General features: G+C 33.1%; 3 protein-coding genes across 9 annotated transcripts; 1 reads left to right on the forward strand and 2 right to left on the reverse strand.

Moving 5' to 3' along the window:
• Nucleotides 1–3364: 3364 nt before the first annotated feature.
• LOC112744961 (uncharacterized) lies at nt 3365–11305 on the reverse strand. Of its 7 annotated transcripts, XM_072234234.1 has the most exons (16): nt 10679–10786; nt 10010–10104; nt 9643–9896; nt 9407–9525; nt 8573–8791; nt 8039–8168; nt 7843–7945; nt 7339–7462; nt 6878–6940; nt 6437–6475; nt 5882–5962; nt 5717–5764; nt 5305–5355; nt 5139–5207; nt 4636–4878; nt 3365–3917 (listed from the first exon to the last, which is right to left on the reverse strand). In XM_072234234.1, the coding sequence occupies exons 5-16, from the start codon at nt 8720–8722 to the stop codon at nt 3663–3665; spliced, it is 1356 nt and encodes a 451-aa protein (XP_072090335.1). In that variant the 5' UTR covers nt 8723–8791; nt 9407–9525; nt 9643–9896; nt 10010–10104; nt 10679–10786; the 3' UTR covers nt 3365–3662. The 7 variants fall into 7 exon arrangements, with proteins under 7 accessions (XP_072090335.1, XP_072090331.1, XP_072090330.1 ...); XM_072234230.1 differs by having other exon boundaries at nt 9407–9896; nt 10010–10055; nt 10679–10796; XM_072234229.1 differs by having other exon boundaries at nt 9407–9896; nt 10679–10785.
• Nucleotides 11306–16922: 5617 nt separating this feature from the next.
• Nucleotides 16923–20940, forward strand: LOC112744962 (mannose-6-phosphate isomerase 1-like). Its single transcript, XM_072234235.1, has 5 exons — nt 16923–17913; nt 18238–18405; nt 19339–19551; nt 19704–19970; nt 20340–20940. Exons 1-5 carry the CDS (start codon nt 17575–17577, stop codon nt 20661–20663), a joined length of 1311 nt encoding a protein of 436 aa, XP_072090336.1. The 5' UTR covers nt 16923–17574; the 3' UTR covers nt 20664–20940.
• A 1213-nt stretch (nt 20941–22153) lies between these two features.
• On the reverse strand, nt 22154–24065 carry LOC112744963 (small ribosomal subunit protein eS7-like). Its single transcript, XM_072234236.1, has 6 exons — nt 23845–24065; nt 23313–23399; nt 23142–23215; nt 22874–22997; nt 22580–22762; nt 22154–22480 (listed from the first exon to the last, which is right to left on the reverse strand). The coding sequence occupies exons 2-6, from the start codon at nt 23385–23387 to the stop codon at nt 22361–22363; spliced, it is 576 nt and encodes a 191-aa protein (XP_072090337.1). The 5' UTR covers nt 23388–23399; nt 23845–24065; the 3' UTR covers nt 22154–22360.
• Nucleotides 24066–24610: the final 545 nt, after the last annotated feature.

Here is a 24610-nt window from a genome sequence, read left to right on the forward strand (position 1 = left end):
TAAAATCAATTCGCCAGAAAACGTTCCCTAACTCTTTCTAATAGCTATCATTTCTCCCCATTCCTTATTCGTCATCATTCACCCCAATTCTCCACCAAAAAGGAAGCCCAAAACCACTGCTTTCCACAAGTACATTAGTTAGTTTAATTTTAGAATTGAAATTCTCAATTATCTTAATTCCAAATGATAAATTCATTAGTTTTTTGCACCATTTTTGCCATTTCCTGCACTGCGTCGGCACAATGTTGGTGCAAGAACTGGAACGAGATGTCCTTGTCCAAGATGCTCTAAAGTAGAGGGATGCTGTTCATGCCTCCTTTCAAAGAAGGTAGCATGGCGTTAAGGCATGTAAGTGTCTCTTCTGCAAGGTTTGTTTATTAAGGGGGTGGGCAATGAGAATATCTTGCAAATGACGTTGCGGAACCCAATCCTCTCAAGCCAGAGTCACATCTCCATTTTAACAAATCATTTAATTACAAAATGGTCATATTTTAGTTAAGATGTTAACTCTCATTAGATTAAATTAACTCAAGTTAAAAATAAACATTCAATTAAAATTTGTCACGTCCATAGAAGATAATTTACATATTATTTAAAAAGAGGTTGTGTAGAATTCACCTATTTATTTTAGTCATCATAAAAATTTAACTCTCAACTAATTATTTCTCTCAAAATTTTTATTTTTGAACTATTTAAGATAGGGACATATGAATATATATAATTTTATAATTTAACATACAATCACTATTAATTCTTGGTTATAACCTATATGAACAGTTAAATTAATTAAATATATTATTAAACCATCATGCATGCACTTGTTTTTACTATTGAAATTCAAAGAGCAAAGCCTTCAACGACCCAAAAAGGCTCCCCTTTTTTATGTTCATTTTTTCTGTCCAAATTGAATAATGGAATTGAACATACAAAGAATGGAAGCCTTTGAGGATTGCAGAAGATAATTTCTCCATTCAATAATATGGTGCTTATTATTAACACATGCTATATATATATGTTGTGTTAATGAAATCTAAAGAGCTTAGTAACCCTATATATAGAGCAGGTCATAAAAGAATATAAGTGCTTTTCATGAAAGATAGTGGCTATTATTAATGCACACAAACGTATCCAATTCGGTGTCAAGTGTCTACTATCCACTATTAAGAAAAAAATAATGAAGTTTCACTGTTTCATCATCATATTATTCATATATATACTTCTACCTTAGTCCCAAACATCCAAAACAAATGGATATAAAAAAATATATATTAAGAAAAAGTTTTTTTTTTTTTGTGGTTATGTATGTTTGGAATTTTGGATATAGTAATATAAGTTCTTTATTTATTTATTTGTTTCGGGTAAAGTTTTAAATTTGGATGCAATAAAGTAAAAATAATTTCTTTTAACGTGAAAATTATTCAATATATGGAGAATGATATAATTTTTTCAAATGTAGCTATAAGCTACTGATCTCCAAATTCTTCTTCTCTTTAAAAAATTTTCAAGTTCTTTTATATTTGTTGTCTTGATTATATATAATTCCATAAAATTATAATATATATATATATGCGCGCGCGCCTCATATATATATATATATAAATCTTAAGGCTGCGTTTGTTTGTGTGTGCGCGCGCGCCCCCCTCTCATATAAATCTTAAGGCTGCGTTTGTTTGTGTGCGCGCGTGCGTGCGTGCGTGTACATCTGCGCGCGCGCCTCTCATATAAATCTTAAGGCTGCGTTTGTTTTTGAGAGCAGGTCAGGACAAGATACTGAGAACAGGATAGGATAAGACACTAATGGATAGAGATACAAAATTTTGTGTTCTTGTATACTGTTTGGTGATAAACTAGAACAAATTATGAAAATCCAATTTATTCTCATTTTTTATTCAAAAAATTTGAGTTAAAAAATATAATAATAAAAAATATAATTATGAAGAATTAACAAAAATAATGAAAGAAAAAATGAGAAATAAGTTGTGTCCTTTATTAGTGTCTCCGTGTCCTTTCTGTTAGGATTGACATAAAATACACTAATTCAGTGTCTTTGGACACATTATCTCTGTCCATGTCTTCTCTGTCAAACACGATTTTGTGTCTCGGTGTCCCAACCCTAGTGTCCTGTCTATACTCTATAAGTACAACATGCATGAATTCAAATAAAATTTCCCTTATATGTCTCCATCTTAAATTTCCTTAATTTGTTTCTCTGTGCATTGTTTTGATTCCAAAATTAAGATTTGATTGCTTTTTCCTTTTTCTTTTTATCAAAATTAATGGATCTGTATGCTTGAAGAACCTTTTAATAATTCAGAATCACATCATAACCAATGTGAAGATAATGTTCTGGTTACTTCTAAGAGAATGCTTTACAAAACATTAGAAATAATATGGCATCTTTTAATTTGCATGAATCTGCAGTTGACAACGAATGGCTGAGAGAATATATATTTGACTGTGATAATCACTATTAATTTTGCACTTGGTGAAGTGAAGGCTAATTATCCACTATTTTATGAAGAATAAATAAAAATAAAAAGTGACTTTAAAGAGAAAAAGAAAAAGAAGAATATTATAAGAAATTGTAACCCCACAAAAATAAAGTCAAAACTGATTAAAGATAATCACAATATGCCACTAACTTAGCAGTTCCATTTTGTGTAGGACTTTTAGACTTATCACCAATTTGCAAAAGATATCATATCCCTTTTGCCATGATCATGATTCTAGTTTAATGGAGTATTCCATATATATCTATTCTCTTTTATATATTTACAACTTTCACCATGATGGTTTATCTTTCAATTCTTACCAACTTTGCTAGAGTTCTGAGTTCATAAGTACTGTTGCTTCTGATATGTTCCTGCTTTTTAACAATAAAACTATGTTTGTATTTCACCTATTTTTTTATTCAGAAAAGCCCAAATTAAAGTGTTTTGTTTTAAATTCCAACTATTAATTCCAACTATTAATTTGTCTTTGTTAAATGCTAATATGTATGGCAAACAAGATATGATATCAACATTTAAAACTAGGGTCAAAATTAAGCATTTTCAATTTTTCTAGACAACTAAAACAAAAAAAACACAAGTTTTATAAGAATCCTTAACCCTAGTTCATAATTTCATTTTACTCTTTTGTATTTTCATTCTTGCCAGAGTTCAAAATCCATTTATGTCAATTGACAAAATAAATAAACAAATATCTTAGCTGGAACACTAATTCTCATTTTCAAATAAGATGAACTTTGACTTGGCACAAGCACCTTTGTTTTGGTTATCATTCATTTATATAATTAAATCCTGACCAAATCATTGTTTATGGGAAACATTTTGGCATCATCCAATGGCATTACATGGGGATATTTAGAAACTAGAACACATCAATTAACAGACAATATATTACATTTTTTTCCAAGAAAGTGGAAATATTCATGAGCTCTGGAAGGACAGAGAAAAATACATTTGTAACATATTATACAGAATGCATAACTTCCTACCCAATTAAAATTCTTGTTGAACCAAACCAACCATGTTTCACACCTACAATTATCCTTGCTACCCTGTACCCTCCTAATGATTTTATCAAATATCAACTGAATTCCTATCTGGCAGCACATTAAATCAAATTTAGCTACAATAGTGTGACAAACACAGCTTTAATTACATGTTGAATGAAGGTCTTGGTTTTGGTGGCATATAATAAGAATTTCCACAGTCAATTGGGGTCTGCATAAGTGGATTCCATCTGTCAAATATTATACGGCCTCCTCTGCCAATTCTTCCATGGAATTTATATGCTCTTGTTGGTACACCATTATTATCTCTTAAAGTATCTGATGGTGGCACAATGCCTGCCATAGCCAACTTGTCTGGAAGTAAAGGTTTTGTGAACAACAAAACTGGCTCAAGAGGATCCTGCATATACCCATGAAATAACTCACAAAGATTGAACCATGCAGTTCATTGAGCTTTAAAGGTAATGAAAATACAGACCAACAGCTATTTTTCACAGAAAATAATTTCCTTGACTGCAAAAAAGTACTTCCATTGCAGGGGATAGCACAATGCTCAAGCATTTGGTGTTATGCAAGGTCCAAGAGAGGGCCAGATCCAAAGGGTTTAAAAAATTACTTCTATTGTAATGAACTTTTAAAAATAATTGGATTATAATTCTTCCAGAGTAACTACTTCAACTTTTTCAGCTATCTAGAGCATTCAAGTCTCAATCAAATTTTCCAAAATCTAAAGAAAATCACCCCTTTTTTCCCAATGGGTAAAAGGATTATGCTAATTGCTAAAAACAAGAGGAGAGAAGTACAAAACAGAAACCTAAGAATACAACAGTCTAACTCTAGATACCAATATACCACACAAAAAAGAAAAGCACCTTAACTTCAATGCTTTGTTAATATAAGAGTTTTACACTATTATTATCAATCACATACTACTTCTATAATGTGGCAGCGCATAATTAAATATTTGTTTAGAAACTTTTATACAATGATGTACACCAAATTAAATTCATAAAAAAGTGTGAAATTTTCATGGATAATCTCACACAAAAGATAAATACCAAAACAAGGAAGGAGAAGAGGACACTGCAGAAAATAGGGCAAAGAAACCAGTATATTACCAACTTTTGAGGCCAGCCTTGTGGAACATGTTGCCTCCTAAACTCTTGCTTTGAAAAAGCTGCAGGAAGCATGGCTGGGTTGGCATCATATGAAGGATGAATCTGTACTACTGAAGGCCTTGAATGAGGATGGCTAGTCATCATATCTGACTCAAAGAACTCCTCCTCACTTGAAACAAACTTAGAAGAGTAGGGAGCGAGTCTCGAGAGTGCTAAGCTGTCTTCCAAAAATTCGGTTTCATGCTGAGATAGGGAATCACTCGTTAGTTCATAAGTTGCCTGAAACTACTTCAGGAATTGGTGCAACAATACATTGAGATTAAATGCAAGAGTTTTAAAACTAGAACTTTATACAGCCTCCATATTCCATTTATTGTTGCCCCATAAACAGAATGAGAAAGGAAATGGCATAGTTTTGCTACAATGAATGGCAACCACCATACTACACCATCTTCTAGTAAGGACAGATGTAAGAAAGCACGTGGGAAGAATAATGCAAGTACCTTATACTTCATTTGTATCCTCTGCAGCATAACTTCATTATCCATTACTTCTCTCTTTTTCTCCTCCCTCTGGTGATGATCACATACCAAGAAAACATGTATGATGGCTAAAGGATATACATATTGTAGAATAGGCAAACTCTCAGAGACTACTTGAACATCATACCTTGATCACAGCCTGCACCAAGCTCTTAGCTTGTTCAAGGTTCCGTCTAACCTGTTTAGTAAGAAAGAATTAACGTAAGTTTTTCAGGTAATATATACTGCAAAGGAATACATGTATATACTGAAAGCTAAAAACAAAACAACTTTCGAACAGCTACAACTTCTGGTAAACCGCAACAACTCTGAACATTTTTAGAAGCTAAATGATCATATGAACCATATAATTTAATCCATAGCTTCCACAAGTTATGATGAGAATCAAAATCATAAAACATAAACATGTATGACTGTTGAAAAATTGTTAGGTAAAAAACACATAAATGCGACATAGTGCCTTCAACAGAGAAAACACTTCAAGCTCATCTAACTGACTTCCAGATACCTAAGAACCAAAACCAGCAAAAGGAGCTAACCTGGCGAAGCTTCTCAAATGACTGGACATTGTTTTCTCTTCGTTGCATCTGAATAGAGAATAAGCACCAAAATTCAACCAAAAATATATGCCAATTTCCAAAATGCCTTTGACGAAAAAGCATTTAACCAAAATTGTATAAATGAAAGCTAAATTTTCAACATACCCTTCTTGTGTGAAGCCTGTGGGCTTTTTCCCTAGGACGGAAGACATTATATGGGTTGGTGTCATTAGAAGGTGGAGGGGGCTGCACAGAAATGCAGTCAATCTTGTCAAACTTCCACAACATGCTTGTCTAGTAACTTTACACCAACAAGTAAATGGAGCAAGAACAGAGAAATATTTTGAAGACAATACATCCAGGAAAAAAGCTTATGAGAAGGGAGCGTAAGCCCCTATTTACAAGGGAGAAAAAATAGACATTGTATTTAAAGAACTTGAAATCTTGTTATTGGGAAATCGCTTACATGTTTCAAACAAGGGATCACATATTAAATTCACACATAAAAATGTTGATGACATGGCTAGTTATAGGGAGGGAGAAAGGCTGAAAAAAAAATGCATTCTAAAACAAATTAGCCAAGAGATTGCCTGCTGAATAAAGCAGCACAATTGAGAAATCACAAATCCAACAAATTTATCATAAGTTTAGCTCGAAATGCATCTATATTAAAACAGATCAGCAATAGAATAAATTGATTGTAACGTGCTGAAAACCAACCTGCAAACGTCGCAAAATTGGCTTTTGCCACCTTTCTCGCTGCATCCAAAAGAATACAGCAAATAAGAAAAGAAAGATAACAAGACATCAATATTTCGTAATTCTGAATAACAATTGGAAGGAACCAGTGTATGGTTGATAGTATAGTTAGAGTAAACACCAACAAGAATGAATGAAAGAGACCCTATATAACAGTCTCCAACTCCTTAATGAAACTATAACAAGCATAAGCCCATATATTAGTCAAGTTGCCTTGATATACCCCCTCCTTCCATCAATGCTCCACATGCAGTCATGTGAAAGTTAATAAACACCACACCATGGATGGTACAATATCCAGAATCCTCGATGAAGAGAAATTGGAAGTCATCCAGAAAATAAAGTTGACATATAAGAGGAGACATTTCACTCATTATTGATGGTCTATGGATATTAGCATACCTTCTCTTTCCAGTAATCATATACTGATTCAATAACTGTATATTTTGACTGAGCTTGTAGGGCCTAAAATGTACGAAAAGAATTCTCAATGAGCCACAAATCTAAATTGTAAAAACGAAATATCTTTTCCATACTATAATTATAAGAAATACATTTAAGAAAAATTAAGATGCAATGTCAACCATTCCAATCAAAGGTAACGTAAATAAGGAAATCCTTATAAACAACAAACATTAATTGAACAAGAAAAATCAATAAAATGTTTAAATTATTAAACAATAAAAATGTACGATCACTTCTGTTTGTTTGATATTTCTACAGGAAAGGCAAATCTATTAAGAAGAAGAGAGATAAGATGTAAAATAAAGTAAAATAAAAGGGACAGAAACATAAAACCGTTGTTAGCATAGATTGTAATAATAACAATAATAATAAACAATGGAATCATGATATAATTTGACCTCAATAGCACCATCAAGCCGTAGTAGCACTGGAATTGGTGAACCAAGAGTAGGTGTTATAACTCCAGCCCTTTCACGAGCCTTATGATCCAATACCTCCAGCTTGAAAAGAAGAACCTCAAACCTATTTACCAGGCATTAAATGAAGACCAGAACTTGCACCCGGAAAAAAAAAAAAAAAAAGGAGCACTAAAGAAAAAGTGGAAACATCATATATTATTTACACCTAATACTAATATTACAAGATTTATGAAAAGATTAGTCACAAGTATGTGTGTTCCAAGAAACGTATATTGTCACAGGAGTGATAGTTAAGCGATTCGATCAAGCCATGATCAATAGTGTCAACTTGATTTCAAGCAACCAGGACAAACTGCTGACAAGGCAAAATAAATAGAAAGAATACAATGATAAAACCTATTAAAAGGATTAACCCTCTACCAACCAAAAAAATTGACAAATTAATTGGCACCAATCAATCCAGAAGACAGTCTAAAAGTTTACATTTCAGGCATCAGAATCTTCTTTTCCTTGTTAAACTCAAAAAGCCAGTCCTCATCTTCATTGTCCAAGTCATACTCAACAAACTCTCCAATCTCAGCCCGAGCTGCAAAAGGACAAGGAATTTCAGTACAACAGTGGAGTTTTCAAATTCTGAAATACTTTGGCAGAAAATTCTATCTAGTGGTACTGGCCAAACCTCCTCTTGCCCGCAAGTAAGAATTTGGTTGAGCAAAAGTGCAAGAATAGTCCCTTTCATATGTATCCACAACAACAAACTGAGGAGTAGGGATTTCAGAGGCCACTCTCCTGCTGGGAACAGGATGTACCTAAGAGAAAATCAGTAGAGGTTACTGATATACCCGATCTCGCCATCTTTGCAATTTGACCAAACATTATCATCAAATTTTAACTAAGTACATTCATATTAGAAGGTTGCTAATATGACACTATTCTATTGTTCCATAACAAGCACATATTAGCTTGTTGCTTTATTGATTTTCCTTTTAAAAGGGGAGCAGAGTAATCCATGATTAATTGTTGAATATTTGAAATTCCAGCTATCTACACAATAGTTGTTACTAATTTCATTGATGCTATTGAAATATTCAAACGCAGTAATGGATTAAACAGGTAAATGTAATACAGTAACAAACCACTATAAATCAAGAAAGAACCCCCCTCCCCCCCCCCCTCCTTCTCTTTCTTTTTGTTCAAGGTAAAGCGCCCATACCTCATGCTCAACCTCAGTAGCAATTCGCAGCAACTGCGAATTACGAGTAGAAGTAGGTGCCTCGTCATCTTCGAAGTCCTTAACAGACTTAACAATGGGGAGCTTCTTGTGGATGTCAAGTGGCCGGGGCCTGAAAGACAACCTAGTCATTTTTCTGATTATTAATTATTCCTCCAATCCTATACAGTGTTTCATGCCAACACCTTCATATAGGTATCCCTGTGTTACAAAACAAAAGTAACATAAGTCTTAAACCCAGTGGCAACTAAAAGACCATAGCATGCCCAGTGACGGATCCAGAAAATTTTGCCAGTGAGCGCAAAATATATATAATATAATAATAATAATTTTTATAATTGTACTATGGTATTATAAAATATGATTATTCCTCAAATTATTTAACGAACAAATTAAAACAATAAAATAATAACAAATAATTTAAAATTCCATTCTTCTAGGTTTCATATTTTGAAAAGATAATCTTTTCATTGTCAATACAATCAAATATTTCTCTTTCTATATATGTCACTAAATAATCATTTAAAAGTACATTATAAAATTACAAATACAAAATTGACAAACATATGTCATTCAAATTAATTTCCAACAACAACAACTAATAATATCCTAAATTCCTAATTAAAAATAAGTCAATACACAAAAATAATTAACAAACAGATTAATGGAACCAAACTAGCAATTACATAGATAGAACAAATTCAATCACAATTAACAAACCAATGAATGCAATTATCAAACAATGAAGCAAATAAGCAATGAAGCAAGCAGATCAGTGATTCAGTATTTCAGACTTTCAGTGAATCATGAATGTACCAAGAGTCCAAGAAGGCAGACTTTCAGTTTCAGTATTGCTTTATTGCTTCACTGGGCTGAACTGCTGAACTCCAGGAGGCAGAACACGGCAGCGGCGCCTAGGCCCAGCAGCAGCAGGACTGCAGGACAAAGGCTGAACTGCTGAAGACTGAAGAGCAGGGACGGATCGCAGAAAAAGAAGGCAGAACCAGAAGAGCTGAAGAGGAACGCAGAAGAAGAAGGCAGAAACAGAGTACCAGATAACCAGTGAGGCAGTGACAAACGCTGAAGAAGAAGGTAGAACCAGACACCGAAGGAACGCAGCGGCAGAACCACACAGTCAGTGATGCGGAAGAAGAAGGCAGATTCAGACGCGGCAATGCAAGGAGAATTAACAGCGACGAAGCCACGCGGGAGAAACGCTGAATGGGGGGCAGTGCCGGCGGCGACAGTGAGCCAGTGCCACCGGCGGAGTAGCGGCACTGGCGGCAGTAACTCTGGAGGGCGGAGGCTGGAGCAGAGGCAGAAAATTGGAAAAGGTGAAGAAAGAGAAGGGTTTGGGGGGTGGGGTCAAAATTAATTAGGTAGTGGGGTAAATAAAGTATATCACTAAGCACTACTCACTACTTTTTAAAATTTCACTGGGGGCTGAAGAGTACATCCGTCCCTGCTGTTGAGTGTTGATCAACCCAAGCATAATTGCATAAGAACATAACCTTCTAAAAGGAAAGGGTTTTTTTACATTTGCAAAAGAAAAATAATCTCAATTAATTCAAAATAATTAACATTTATGTTAGCTCCTCCTCAATAAATCAAAGAGATCTTATTAAATGTTGGTGGGGATGTGGTTCTGTAATCTAAAGGTATTTGCACTTAATCTTCTAAAAGCAACAGCAAATAACTGGGAAATAGAAACACACAGGAAGCTCCTAAACCAAACACATTAAATAATTAAAAGATACACAATCCAAATTCAAATGTCAAAGTACTCAATTAGATGATGTATCCTCTGTCAGAAAAAAACAATCAAATAATACACATAAGCATAGCATTCATGGCCTTAAATTAATAATGCAAGTGTCAAACACCAAACATCATTCTAAAAAAAAAAAATAAAATAAAATAAAATTGCACTGCCTCATCAAAATCAGCACTTGCATATTCAAACAATAATTCAAAACAACAAGGAATAGATAAAAATTGACTTTTAAAAAAAAAACATAAAATTGGGGCAGGAAAAAGCAACGACAAACACGGAGAAGAAGAAAACACCAAAGGTTCGATTTGACTCACCGGAAGAAATAGATTGGCGGGAACTTTATCCGATTCCGTCAATCTCAGATGTTTTATCACTCAGTGAGTTTTTCGGTAAACCCTAATTTGATCCCCTATCAGAACATCTGCACAAAAAGCTCCATTTTTGTTTTTCATTTTCTTCAGCTCTTTTTCTTTTTTTTTTTTTTTTTGGGTTCCTGTCGGGTGGATCTCTTTGAATTATCATACGATTATGGGCCTCTAATGCTTCAACTTACTTTTATTTGGGCTCACATATTTTTTGTGTGGATCAATCAGCTCTATAAAGCATCCACTCAAATCACCAAAAAGAAAAGCATCCACTCAAATCCAACTACCAACCCTGAATATTTATTATAAGTGCAAGCATCTGAATTTGAGGCTATTTTTTCTTTATATTGATTAAATATATGTGTAATACATTGTTATTAGAAAATTAGGTATTTTTTTTATATGGTGTTTTATTCAAATCGAACGGTCCGATTTGTTTGAAGAAAAAAATAAACTACAAATTGGAGGGTCCGATTTGTTTAAAGAAAAAAATAAACTACAAATCGAACCCTCCGATTTGTATTTTTTATTTTTTAAAATAAAAATCGGACGGTCCGATTTCAACATTAAATTTTTTTTTTGAAATCACAAATCGGACCGTCCAATTTGTGATTGTTTGTTTAAAAAAGAAAATAATACAAACAAATCGATACCTCCGATTTGTATATCCCATACCAGTGTGAAACACACCTCTCCTCATAGCTTTTGTTATACACCTCTCTCTCTCTCACACATGAAAAATAATAAGTGTGAATTTGATAAACTGTAATGCACGATTTACATATATACAAAGGAAAGAGGGGGAGAATCTCAATACTCAAATCGAGTAATAAAGCATGGATATATGTCAAAATTTAGTCTTTGAAGAACAGAATCAGTAAGTAAAAGGTGAGAGAAGTGGGGGAAATCACCAGCGAGTGGCGAAAAACACCTTTGTTAAAGAGCTGATTAAGAAGTGACATTGTTGATGATGATGATGAAGATCAGATAATCATTCAACAACTCAGCAATTACAACACAGCAACAAACATTACAAGAACATTTGAACAAAAATTTCAGAAATTAAAAAGAAGAAGAACCTAGCATTCAGTAAACACTAAACAGAGCCATCAATAACCAGAGCAAAATTAAAAGGAAGAAGCGGAGGCGAAGAAGTGAAAGCAGAGCCACTAACTTTCGACGGAGACACGGACGGCAGCCGGCGAGACGACGGCAAGCGGCAACTCGACGGCGAGCTGCTCCAAGTCACGAACAGAGAAGCTAGCGAGGATAGGGACGACGTGCCGAGCTACCTGGGTTCCGGACGGGACAGGGGGAAGAGGAAGAAGCGGAGGCGCCGGGAACCTGTGGACGGCGGCGACAAGGAACCTAGGGTTAGGATTTTGTGTTTAGTACTCTGCTTTGTTTCAGAGGGAGGGGTGTTGGGGAAAGGGGGTGCTGACTACTGAGTTGCAAACGTTTTTTTTTTTAACACAAAACGATGTCGTTTTTTTAGAATAGGCCAGTTACCAACTCTGTTTTCAGCCGGTTCAGCAATTTCTAAGCGGTTTGTCATCCAACGGTTATAAGCAGTGAATTGGACCATTTTTATGGTGGGTTTTCGGTTGAACTAGTTCGACCGTCAATCTGATCCAATTTTCTGAACCATGACTATTACAATTAAAAAAAGAATTTAACAAAATTTTTGACTTGTGCATATAGGAACTTAATTGTTGGAGGCAAATCTTTAAAAAGAATTCAAATTTTTAGTATTTGAGCTGTTGGGGCTGAGAGATATTGTGAAAAAAAAAATTATGAATATCTCAATAATTATATTACGTAAATATCAAATATCAGTCATTCGTATAAAATATATATTAAAATATAAAATATATATAAAAAAATAAATTACACATGTATTTATATATAAATTTATGATATATAAATGACTAATTTTTTTATGTTCATGTAGGATTTTGTTTTGCAAATTTTATTTATCAAATGTTAGTAATATTTTAACTCTTTTTATAATTATAGTTATATTTTATCTTTTTGCATGATAATTAATTTGCATTGTACTCTGTAATCAGAAATAATCCTATAACTATCTTGTGTTAAATAAATAAACGAGATGATTGTAAAGTTAAGACAACAACATTTACCAAATGGATAAGTTTATAGCTCCTATTATTGCATTGCTTTCTCCAAGGGAAAATTCCCAGAAAAGTTTCATTTTGTTTGACTGGAAATAAAATTGATGTGACTATATATGCAACGTAGACACAGTTTGCTGATACATAAACTACACCTTACAGGTCAAATATTATTTTTAAAAAAATAACAACCTAGCTCATAATTAATGAAAAATAATATATATGTCACATTCAAGAATAGCAATGCAAGTTGCAGATAGGAATGGCAATAATGGCTACTAAACTAAAGAACAAATGGCTGGGAATGGTACAGCCACTAACCACTTCCAATGGCTCCATAAATCATCAATCAACGTCACGTTTTCCATATGATTGAGTCAAATTCAGCCCATATATCTTTGTCAATACCAACTATATCCCACTTAAATGGTTGAGCTCAGGGGTGTGCATGGGTCGGGTGAAACCGAATTTGATGTGACTTAGACCCAGCACGAAATATATACTGGGTCTATTTATTAGATCCGAACTCAGTTCTAGATTCGATGAAATCTATACACGTTCGGGCCACGATTATACCGGGTGAAAACCGAGTCGTTAACATTACATTACCTTAATACCTTCTTATAATAAAAATATCCAAATTTCTAAGATTCCAACCATTATTTGACATGATAAAATTCACTTAGAAAAATATAACAAGAATCAACTCTTCTCTAAAATTAAAGCATAACCATAATCGATACTAATATTGTCTAATAACACCAAATATTTAAATCAATATAAATATATGTATTAGTCTAAAATCTTATTCATTTTAAACATCTAAAATCTTATGCATTGTAAACATAAAACATTAACTTATAGTCTTATAATAACTAATAACACAAAATATTAAGGTTTACAATACTTAAATTCCACATAAGAATAGTCATCATTCATCACTAATAACACAAAATATTAATTGTATATGATGACCGGACCACCGGGACGACTTCGGGTGATCTGAGCCATAGCCTAAACCCGACCGAAATAATGACCGGATCTATTTTTGAGATCCTTACCCGATTATAGACCCAGTAAAATCACACAAAAATAATCCTTAAAGTGTTCGGAGCCGAACCATGCACATTCCTAATTGAAATCCATGACATCTGTTTTTGTTTTTGTTTTTGTTTTTTTTCTCTATTTTACTATTAAACAATGGACTTGAGACGCAGGGTTATTCTCTGTGACTTTATATATTATGTTCATGCCTAATAAATAGTATTAAGTTGTATTTAATTTGTTACATAAACATTGGTGGGTCAAATAATAAGAAAGTTTGTTATGATATCACATCGTAGCTTGACTGTCATTAGAGATTTATTTACTCCTATTGAGAATCTTATATTATATAGTTAGTTATTATTTATAAACACTAATCAGTAAAAATGATAACAATCTCTAAGCTAAGCTCCCAACTAATTTGGGCATGGGGGTGTGTGAGTGCTACCTTAGCTTGGCAAAAGCCATGTTATTGTCGGCAGAAGATTGCATATGAAAATAATAGACTTCCATTTCATTCAGATCCGTTGATGGGACCTACTTCATCATCTCACTTTTCTTTCTCTTGTAAAATGTCTGTTTTATAATAAAATTTTATTTGTAATTATTTTCATCCGAAATTATTAATTAAAAATTATTAAATAATAATTTAATTAAATATTTTAAAATAAAAAATTATTTAAATAAAAATATTTAAAATATTTTTTTAAAGATATTTTTTTAATAATTAAAATTTTATATATATAATTAATTAAATCGTATTATTTTTGTCAAATTTATATTAGACAAACTAATTTAACTGAAAAATCAATAAATTAAATTTTAAATTAATTTAAATTAATTATTTTTTATAAAAAATAAATACAATAATTTTACTCTAAAATATAACTAAAATATTTATATTATATATATTAATTTTAAAAATCTGACAATAATAATTAGAATTTAGAATCTCAAAATTCATATATATAATAAGAGTATTTTAGTCATTTTTATAATAAAAATATTATAATAATTTTATATAAAAAATATTAATTTAGACTAATTAAAAATTTGATTCATACTGATTTTTCAACTTCAATTTATTTGATCCAATTTTAACAAAAATAATAAGATTTAATTAATTATATATTTAATTTTAATTACTAAAAATTATCTTTAAAAAAAATTACGTTAAACGTCTTTATTTAAATAATTTTTTAAAAATATTTAACTATTTTTAACTAATAATTTTAGGTAGAAATAATTGCATGCGAATCTCTTCTTTGTGTTACACCTAATTTGTAGTTTTTTACGGTTAATTTATTTACTTGTATATGATATATAATATATAAAATTATTTTTGTTGTATATTTCGGAACGTGAAAACTCATGTGCAGTCGACTTCACGTGAAGTTGATACTTGAGAGCCGTTAGATAATTTGACTGATTTAACTAAATTTTCATCTAACGACTCTGAGATTTCAACTTCACGTGAAGTCAACTTCACCTGAATTTTTACCATTCCGAAAAACATTTTTGTGATGTGATTGATGTATTGAGGAAGGAACATAAATTTGATGCTCAGAATCACGTGTCGTCTTCATCAGACGTGGCTGTCTCTGTGCCGCTTTCTCGTCTTTGTCGTTCATGGCTCTCATAATTTAATTAATGGAGATCGCTTCTTTTTCTTTCTCATAAAATAAGTAATATTATTTCTTTCTTTTTTTTTTCTTTCATCTACGAAGTCTGCTCTGACAAAAATAAAAGGTATGATAAATAATTTGATGTAGCTTCAAGAATAAATAAAATAGAATAATACTGAATTGTTTATTCGTGTGTATGCATCAATACAAGCTTCAACTTCAAACTTGAAAGTCATAGGTATGGGATCCATGGGAACTTGCACGCTGAAAGATCTACCATAGGTTTTTTTTTATTAAAAGTAAGATTTCATTAGCAAATATTATAAGAATAATTATAAAGAATAAAATATATATATATATATATATATATATATATATATATATATACATATATTAATTTGTGTTTAGTTGAGTAAAATATAACAAATAACTAAATTATAAACTTTACAGTTACAAAAAAAAGATATAAATTTAACAGTATAATTTACTAATTGTTTATAATTTCTTATAATAGTTTTTGATTTGGTAAATTAAAAATTAATTTATTATAAATCTAAATTTTATTTAAAAATTTATTATTACTCAATAAATTATTAATATAAAAAAATTTTAAATTTTTAATATTTACTTAAACAAACTTCTAAGTTAATCACTAATTCAAGTTCGGTAGTTCTCATTCATTTGGGTTAGGGGTGTATATAGTCCGGTCCGGCCCGAAGATCCAGTCCGGTTCCGAACACTTTAGAGGTTAATTTAATGTGATTTCATTGGGTCTAGGGCCGGGTAAGGGTCTCAAAGATAGACCCGATCATTATTTCGGGTCGAGTTTGTGCCATAGCTCGGGTTACCCGAGCTCGGCCCGGTCATCATACATAATTAATATTTTGTGTTATTAGTAATGGATGATGGCTATTTTTATGTGAAATTTAAATATTGTAAACCTTAATATTTTGTGTTATTAGTCATTTATAAGATTATAAGTTAATATTTTATGTTTAAAATACATAAAACTTTAGAAAAATGCATAATATTGTGTTATTTGTATTGATTTAAATATTTGGTGTTAGATAATATTAGTATTGATTATGGTTACGCTATAATTTTAGAGAATGGTTGGTTCTTGTTATATTTTTTTAAGTAAATTTTACTATGTGAATTGTGAAATAAAGGTTGGAGATTAGGTGATTTTTACATGCTAAAGACCCAGTTTTCACCCGGCCCGAAAGTGTGTAAATTTCATAAGATCTAGAATCGGGTTAGGGTTCAAAAATTAGACCCGATCTATATTTCGGGTCGAGTCTGAATTAAGCCAAATCCGATGTGACCTGGCCATGTACACCCCTAATTTGGGTTTAGGTGGCCTATTTATTGTAGTATTTTTATTTATCATGAGAGATTGATGCGACTGTTTAGTGTTTATAGAGAAAAAAGAAAAGAAAAAACTTGAGAAAAGTCAACTAAGAATTTAGAAATTCAACGAATACAGAAGAAGGAGGGAGCTTATCATGAAAATGTAATCCCCAATGGGAACTTGACTAACTTGCGCCCTAATTTTGCGGTAGATTTTAATTCCATAATTATAAAAAGAAAGTTCATAAATTGTCTTAATACGGAAAATAAAAAAAAAACAAAAGTGCGTTGTTGAGCATGAAATTTCGTGCTGCGTCAGTAACTGCGAATGAAACACATCTGAAAACGGAGGGAAGAAGAAGAAAGAACAAAGAAAGGTAACTGCTTTTGGATTTTGGAAGATAGAATCCCACTCACAACACCGAAAAGGACGCGCCTTTTTCCCTCTTCCCTCTTTCCCATTCTCATTCTCTTCTCTTAATTGCGTGCTCCGTGCTTCTCTCTCTCTCTCAATATTCCAATATCCAAATTCCAAATTCCCCAAAGCTCACAAACACTCTTCAAATACCAGCGACCACTCCAATGACAATTCGCTATCACCATTCTCCACCTTTCTTTTAACTCTCTCTCTCTCTCTCTGTGTGTCTTTCTTTTTTCAATCTCTGTCTCTGTGTCTCTTCCAATTTGAATTGCAATGGCCAAGGAGATGAAGGACGTTACTACCAAGTCGTCGCAAAAGGAGAAGCATCTTCTTCAGAAGCTTCATTGCTCTGTGAAGAACTACGATTGGGGGCTTCCGGGTCGGGTCTCCGAGGTTGCCAGGTTAGCCAGGTTGAATTCCGGGTCTCAATTGGATCCGGAGAAGCCCTACGCGGAGCTTTGGATGGGTACACACGATTCGGGGCCTTCGTTTCTCGCCTCCAACAATGGTGGTGAAATGGTTACCCTTAAGAAATGGCTCTCGCAGAACCCTGATTTTCTGGGTGAGAAGGTTCTGCAAAACTGGGGTTGTGATCTCCCCTTCTTGTTCAAGGTGAGTAGCACTCTGATCTTGTTTGTTCTGTTAATGGAAATGGTATCTTCATGTTAGAACAAATTGGAATTTTGAGCATCATTGTTAATAAAAAGCAAGTCCTTTTTTTTCCCGGTTCAGTGGAAATGGGTGTGTAGATGCTTGCACAAGTTTGAATTTTGAGCATAATTAGCTGGTATCTGCTTTTCCTTTTTCATGGGAACAATAATAATAGTTGTTTAAGAAGTTTTTCTTATTATTGTTATAATTTGTCTAAATCCAACATAAGCTAATTTAAACATGTAGTTTGCATGTAAATTATTTGTTTATTGTTATTGGCATTAGGTGCTATCGGTGGCAAAAGCCTTGTCTATACAAGCACATCCTGATAAGGAGCTAGCTAGGACACTGCATAAGTTGCTGCCTGATGTGTATAAGGATGGGAATCACAAGCCGGAGATGACTCTGGCAATGACAGAGTTTGAGGCTCTCTGTGGTTTTATTACTCTCAAGGTACTGAATTATATGGAAGGAGTCTTTTGTTTCTTTCCTTAATTTTAGTTCTCAGTTTTTATATTAATAAAGTTAATGCGTTTTTGTTTCCTTTTCCCTTTCGATTGTGTCTAGAACGCTTTCTTGTTTTTATGTTCACAGAACTGTTTTTGAGCTATTGTGAATTCGAGCCTTGTTATTATAAGACAAAAGCTGGCATATTAGGTGTTAGGTAAATTCGATCCTTTTTTTTTAATGGGTTCATTGGGATGTTGATATTATTACAAGAGTCTTTTTTTATTTAAATATTAAAAAGAATTTGGTATTCATGCACTTGAAGTGATTGGAAATGAACTTCCCACCTGTCGGTACAATTTCATATTGATGTGACCAAGCCTTTTTCCTGTTCATTTTACTTTCTTTAATTGCCCATAATGTTTCCTGGTCCTTTGTGATACTCCCTCAACCTTTGATAGCTGACCAAACTATTAAAAGAATCATATGATTTCTTTTGTGTGTTAAAGAAACATGAAAAAGTGTCGGTTGCAAAGCATAAAGTGGAAATTTTATGTGTTTTTCCATTGTAGATCTGTTAGTTTTTCCTTGAGAATGGGCTTGGTTTTGAGAGAACTTTGATGTTTATCGTTACCTTTGTATGAGTTCACCTGAATAAACTGGGTTAAATAGAAAGGGGATTAAAGGAAGAATTTAATCTAGAACCCTATTGTAGTTTTCATGTATATTGTTACTTAGAATCATGCCAATTATTCAAAGATGTCTGCTTTTGTGGGGAAAAGAACACGTGTGTAGATCAGTGAATCCTTGTGTTCTGTTTTTGCTGATTAGAGGTTGCTATCTGGTAAATGCACAGACATTAGAACTGATTATTCTAATGCATCATTGAAAAATTATGCAGTATGGGCTAACTCAGCGGTGTGTTGTATTTTATTTCAGGAGCTTAAGGCTTTGATTCATACTGTTCCGGAAGTTGCACGATTGATTGGGGCTGAAAATGCAGACCTGGTCTTACAAACCAGTGATCAGGATGGTGAAGGGAAGGTAAAAGCTGTTTTGCAGGCAGCATTCACACACCTAATGTCAGCTAATAAAGAAAGAGTCACTGAAGCAGTAAATAGTTTGAAATTTCGTCTCCATGATGAAAGCAAGGTTAGTTGATTGCTTATTTAATTTGCTCTGGGAAGTTATGATTCTGTTGTAGCTCTACTGTTGATAATTTAAGATGGCTTAATGTAATAAAATTTAACTTGTTTTTTGCGAGTGTGACTAAGAGATATCAAAACATTTGTGTTCTACATCAGGTGAGACAGTTGACTGATAAGGAGAAGCTGGCGCTGCAGTTGGAAAAGCAATACCCGGCAGATGTCGGTGTCATTGCAGCGTTCTTTCTTAACTATGTAAAACTTGCTGCTGGTGAAGCCTTGTTCCTTGGCGCAAATGAGCCACATGCATATTTAGCCGGTACTTGTATTGAATGCATGGCAACTTCGGACAATGTAGTGCGAGCCGGCCTAACTCCCAAACACAGAGATGTCCAGACTCTTTGTTCCATGCTCACATACAAGCAGGTAAATGATACATCACAGAAATGAGGCAGTTAAATTTTGCAAGGCTATTGCTGGTAAGTGTTTGATGACAGAAAATAGAAAAACTCAAGACAATGGAGATATAGATAAGAAAGAAAATTTGTGGCTGTCTTTGTTCCCACTGTCCTAGTTTTCAAGTAGACAGCTTGGACAAATTTTGTCAGAAGATAGAGACATTTTACTTGTTTCTATGTTTGTCTCCTCCTAACAAGTAGTTGTGTCTCCTATGGCTTTGTAGTTTTGTCTTGATATATTTACCAAACGGGATCCAAAGTGATAATTCAAAAGGTGGCATGAATATTTTGGAGACTCGCAGTTTTTTTTTATGGGTTTTGCCTTTATTTTATGCAGGGTTCTCCCGAGATCCTGCAAGGAGTTCCTCTTAATCCATATGTAAATAGATATACACCGCCATTTGAGGAATTCGAGATTGATCGATGTATTCTTCCCCAAGGGGAAACAGTTGTGTTCCCAGCAGTCCAAGGTCCTTCAATTTTTTTGGTCACAACTGGTAAAGGAATGATGAACATAAAAGGAGGATCACAAAAAGGACATGAAGTAACTGAAGGTGATGTTCTTTTTGCAGCTGCTAACATTGAGATTAGCATCATTAGTGCATCCAAGTTGCATCTGTACAGAGCAGGGGTTAATAGCAAATTTTTTCGAGCTCCCTGAGTTTCAACATTGCACCTTTTTTTCGCCATATTGGAGTTGTGTCATAGGTAATAGTAGCACGTTTTACTTTAGTGTACATGTTAGAGTAATAATAAGATCATAGAGTTTGTTATCAGGTTTGAGGGAAAGTGCATTCACTATAGAGAAGAGGATTGTCTTAATGTATTTTTTTATGTTCAATTTGTTTGTTGTTAATATAAGGGTAAGTATTCATTTTAAGTCTCTTAAATGTATTCTATTTATCGACTAATAATCAATAAATGAAGTTCCTCCAAAATATTCTGATCTATGTCTACATCATTGCCGATGATATATTTGTAACGATCTTTTTAATATCTTGGAAATTATTAGTTGAAAAAGAAAAATGAAATATTGTTATATACAACTCTGAGAAAGAAAGTGTTACATCTTGTAAAGTAGAGTCAATGACTTGAGAATCAAGCTAGGAGATTAGAAAACAGAAATTATTCCTTGACTCTGAAAAACTATGTCAGTGTGACTTAGCAACAGAGAAATCATTTATCTTCTCTTCATTGATTCTCCTAAACTTCTTGATTACTAAATGAAGAAAGTAGGATGTATAATTAGTAGTCTCTTCTGGAAGACAGGTTTTTTTTTTTAAACAAGATTTTGAAATATCAACTCCAAGAAGTGCAATCTCAACTTTGCATGCAAAACAAATAATCAAACTTGTCTAGTACATCTACAAATCATTTGATGAGGAAGAATTCTTGTTCACACCATTGACTCTTCTTTTAAACAACTATGATCTTCAATTCACACCTCCAATATTTTCCAATGATTGAAGGCACATGATGTTTATGTTTCAGCAATTTTTTCTATTTTTGTGTTCGTTTTCTCTCACAAGGTTGTTTCTGTGACTTAACAACACTGTCTAGTCAATGTTAGTAGTTAATTAGTTATTAACATGGGAATAAAAAAGATCCAATATTTGATTATTGAGTAAAGTGACAATTAGATACTCCAGGATTTTGATTTAGGACTAATTAGTTTTTGAAGAAAAAAAAGTATTAATTAGGTCCTTCAAGATAATACACAGTGGACATGTATGTCCTTCAATCAATGGATAGTGCGAAACGAAATAGAATTAACTTGATGTATGTCCCATTGCTCTACATGAGTATAGAAACAATGTAGTTTTAGACAGTAAAACATTCAATTATCTTGAGTTTTTATATAACATTTTATTAACTGCTTACTTTATTACGAATCATATTAAAACAAGTGAATTTTTGCTTCAAAAATTATCTACATAACAATCTTTCATAAATAAACACGTCTTAGTAGTTAACAGTACATATAAACACCATTGCTTAAATTTTACGTGCTGAATTAATAGAAGGATATAACGTGTCCACCAAATTGGTATTTTTTTCTTTCACGTACTAATTAGTCCGAAATCAAAATTTTTAAGGAGCTAATTGTCACTTTACTCTTGATTATTTAAACACTTCATATAAGACTTCTAATAAGACTTCTAAGGGTAAATAAATAAATCGATAAAGATAGCATGCAAGGAAGTATCAAGAATGCAAATATGCCGCATCATGCACAATTGCACACTATGGATACCCTCTACAGTATGTAGTAATTTTCATGTCAATCTAGAATATTAAACAACACCAAATAAACTCTTAGTAGTTGGAACAAAAATACTAAAATTCCATCAAGACATTCTAGGCTTCTGCGATTGGAAACTCAAAAGATACATCTTTTCCGGTAAGCTTCCTGTAAACTCCAGAGAAAGTCTCCAGCTTGTATTCGGTGTTGTTGCGTTCCTTCGGATCCAAGAAAACCTTAAATTGGCAACAATGGTGAAAACCAAACTAGTGTCAGCTTATAAAATAAAGGATAATTGGCAAATTTGAATGAGCAATATCTTCAGAAGAAGTTACTTTGATTATTTTTGATCCATCGAGTCTGTATCTGACTCGTTTGCCAACAATCTCGGCAGGATAAACTACGTCTTCAAGAATAGCATCATGCACAGCAGTCAAAGTGCGGGTACGGGGCCGCTGAACAGCAGATCCTTTCTTTGGAGGACGCACGATCCTTCTTGTGGCGATCAACACAACTTCCTGTCAGTTGGTACAATCTTCATCCATCAAAACACAGAACGAAACAGAAAGGAAAATCATAGGCATGTATATATTGGTTTCACATTAAGGTCAAATGTAGTAAACTACAACCTTCCCACTAAACTTCTTCTCAAGCTCCCTGACAAGACGAAGATGAATCTTGCGGAACGATTTCCTCAATCTGAAAGGAACATAGATGACCACAGCCTTGCGATTCCCAGCCACGTCCATTTGACTGCACAAGAAATAGCATTAACTTTATCATGAAGAGCAATAACAATGTTTAATGAAACAAACATACATCTATCAGAAAATTTGTATATATTTCTGTATTCGGATGGTCTCTAAATGCAGCCTTAATAATTGGCAATATACTTACATTGCCTGGTTTATGTAGAGATCTTTCAAATCACTTTTCAGGTCCTGATTAGTGTTCTCCAAATCAAACAAGTACTACAAACAAACAAACAAAAAATTCAGGATTACAGTGAAGAGCATAGTGTTTAGTTCATTAAATCAGTAAAAATCCTTAAAAGGAGGCAACATAAACCTGTGCAGCTGTCTCCTCAAACTCAGTGGGTTCAGCATCATTATCCTTGTGGATTTTCTTCCTTGAGGTGAACATTTTGGTCAATCTCTGTCATGATTCAAAAAAAAAAAAACATCACAATGTTGCCATATGAACTATTATCCACTCAAAAACTAATAAGCTAGAATTAGTTCGAAGTTAGAACCTAAGGGGAAAAACACTCAGAATGAATGTTTTACATCAAACATAACACAACAATTTGAAGTCATAATTTTTACAAAGGAACTCAATTGAAAGCTGCAAATGAAAAAAATTGACTGCATGTTGTTCTAAGAACCCCAAGTATGAAAATTTTTCTTCTACTCTCACGGTTTCAACGAAGAAGCAGCAACGTGTAAAACAATGTGAAGGGAACAATGCGGAAATTATTGAACGAAAAACGCACAAGACAAGTAATTCTGAGTAGCGCAAGAGAGATTCAATCAGGTCACTAAATTGGAACGGCGAAAAAGATAGAAGCTTTGGGAATTGATTGGATAAAAGAAAAGCGTACCGAATCGTTGCCGAGATGTGCAGTTGCAGTCCTTGAGCTTCAGAAAGAGGAAGACGCAGCTACGCCCAGGGATGCTATTATACATATACTCCATGCTGACGTTGCCCTAATTTTCTTATGCACATTCCAATTTTCAACGGGCCAAATTCATGGCCAGCCCGTTTACTCATTTACCTCTAAAATTGAGTTCGTTTAAATTTCGAGTTAAATGGGTCGAGTCCAATTAACAAAAAAAATATGATAGGTTAAATAGATTAATTCGCAAGTTAAACGGGCAGTTCATTTATATTTTTTTTACATTTTTAAAAAAAAAAGTATTTTTAATCGATATTTCTCTAGATCCGACTTAAAAATTTAACTCATCAACTAAGAAAATACAATTTATTTAAATTTTTTTTTACTTAAAAGTGATAATTTTTGTCAAAATATTTTTTAAAAAATAAAATAAAATAGTAAACGGGTCAGCCCATTGAATTCATCGGACTAATCATAAACAGTGCGGACTAAAATTATGACCCGTAAATGAAGCAAACTTAAATAGGCCAACCTATTTAATCTACGGGACTTAAACGGGCCAGACTGACCCATTTGACAGCCCTACATTTTTCTCCACATGTTAACTTGGTATATTATTTTACATTTATTTTTGATGTACCGTAAAGTAATTTTACACGTACATCCACTTATATACTGCCAAAAATAATTACTTTTTATATTAACTGTAATTACATACTGTATAAAACGTTTTATACTATCAGTGTATCAA

This window comes from Arachis hypogaea, chromosome 4, assembly GCF_003086295.3.
Source record: "Arachis hypogaea cultivar Tifrunner chromosome 4, arahy.Tifrunner.gnm2.J5K5, whole genome shotgun sequence".
Taxonomy (NCBI): Eukaryota; Viridiplantae; Streptophyta; class Magnoliopsida; order Fabales; family Fabaceae; genus Arachis; species Arachis hypogaea.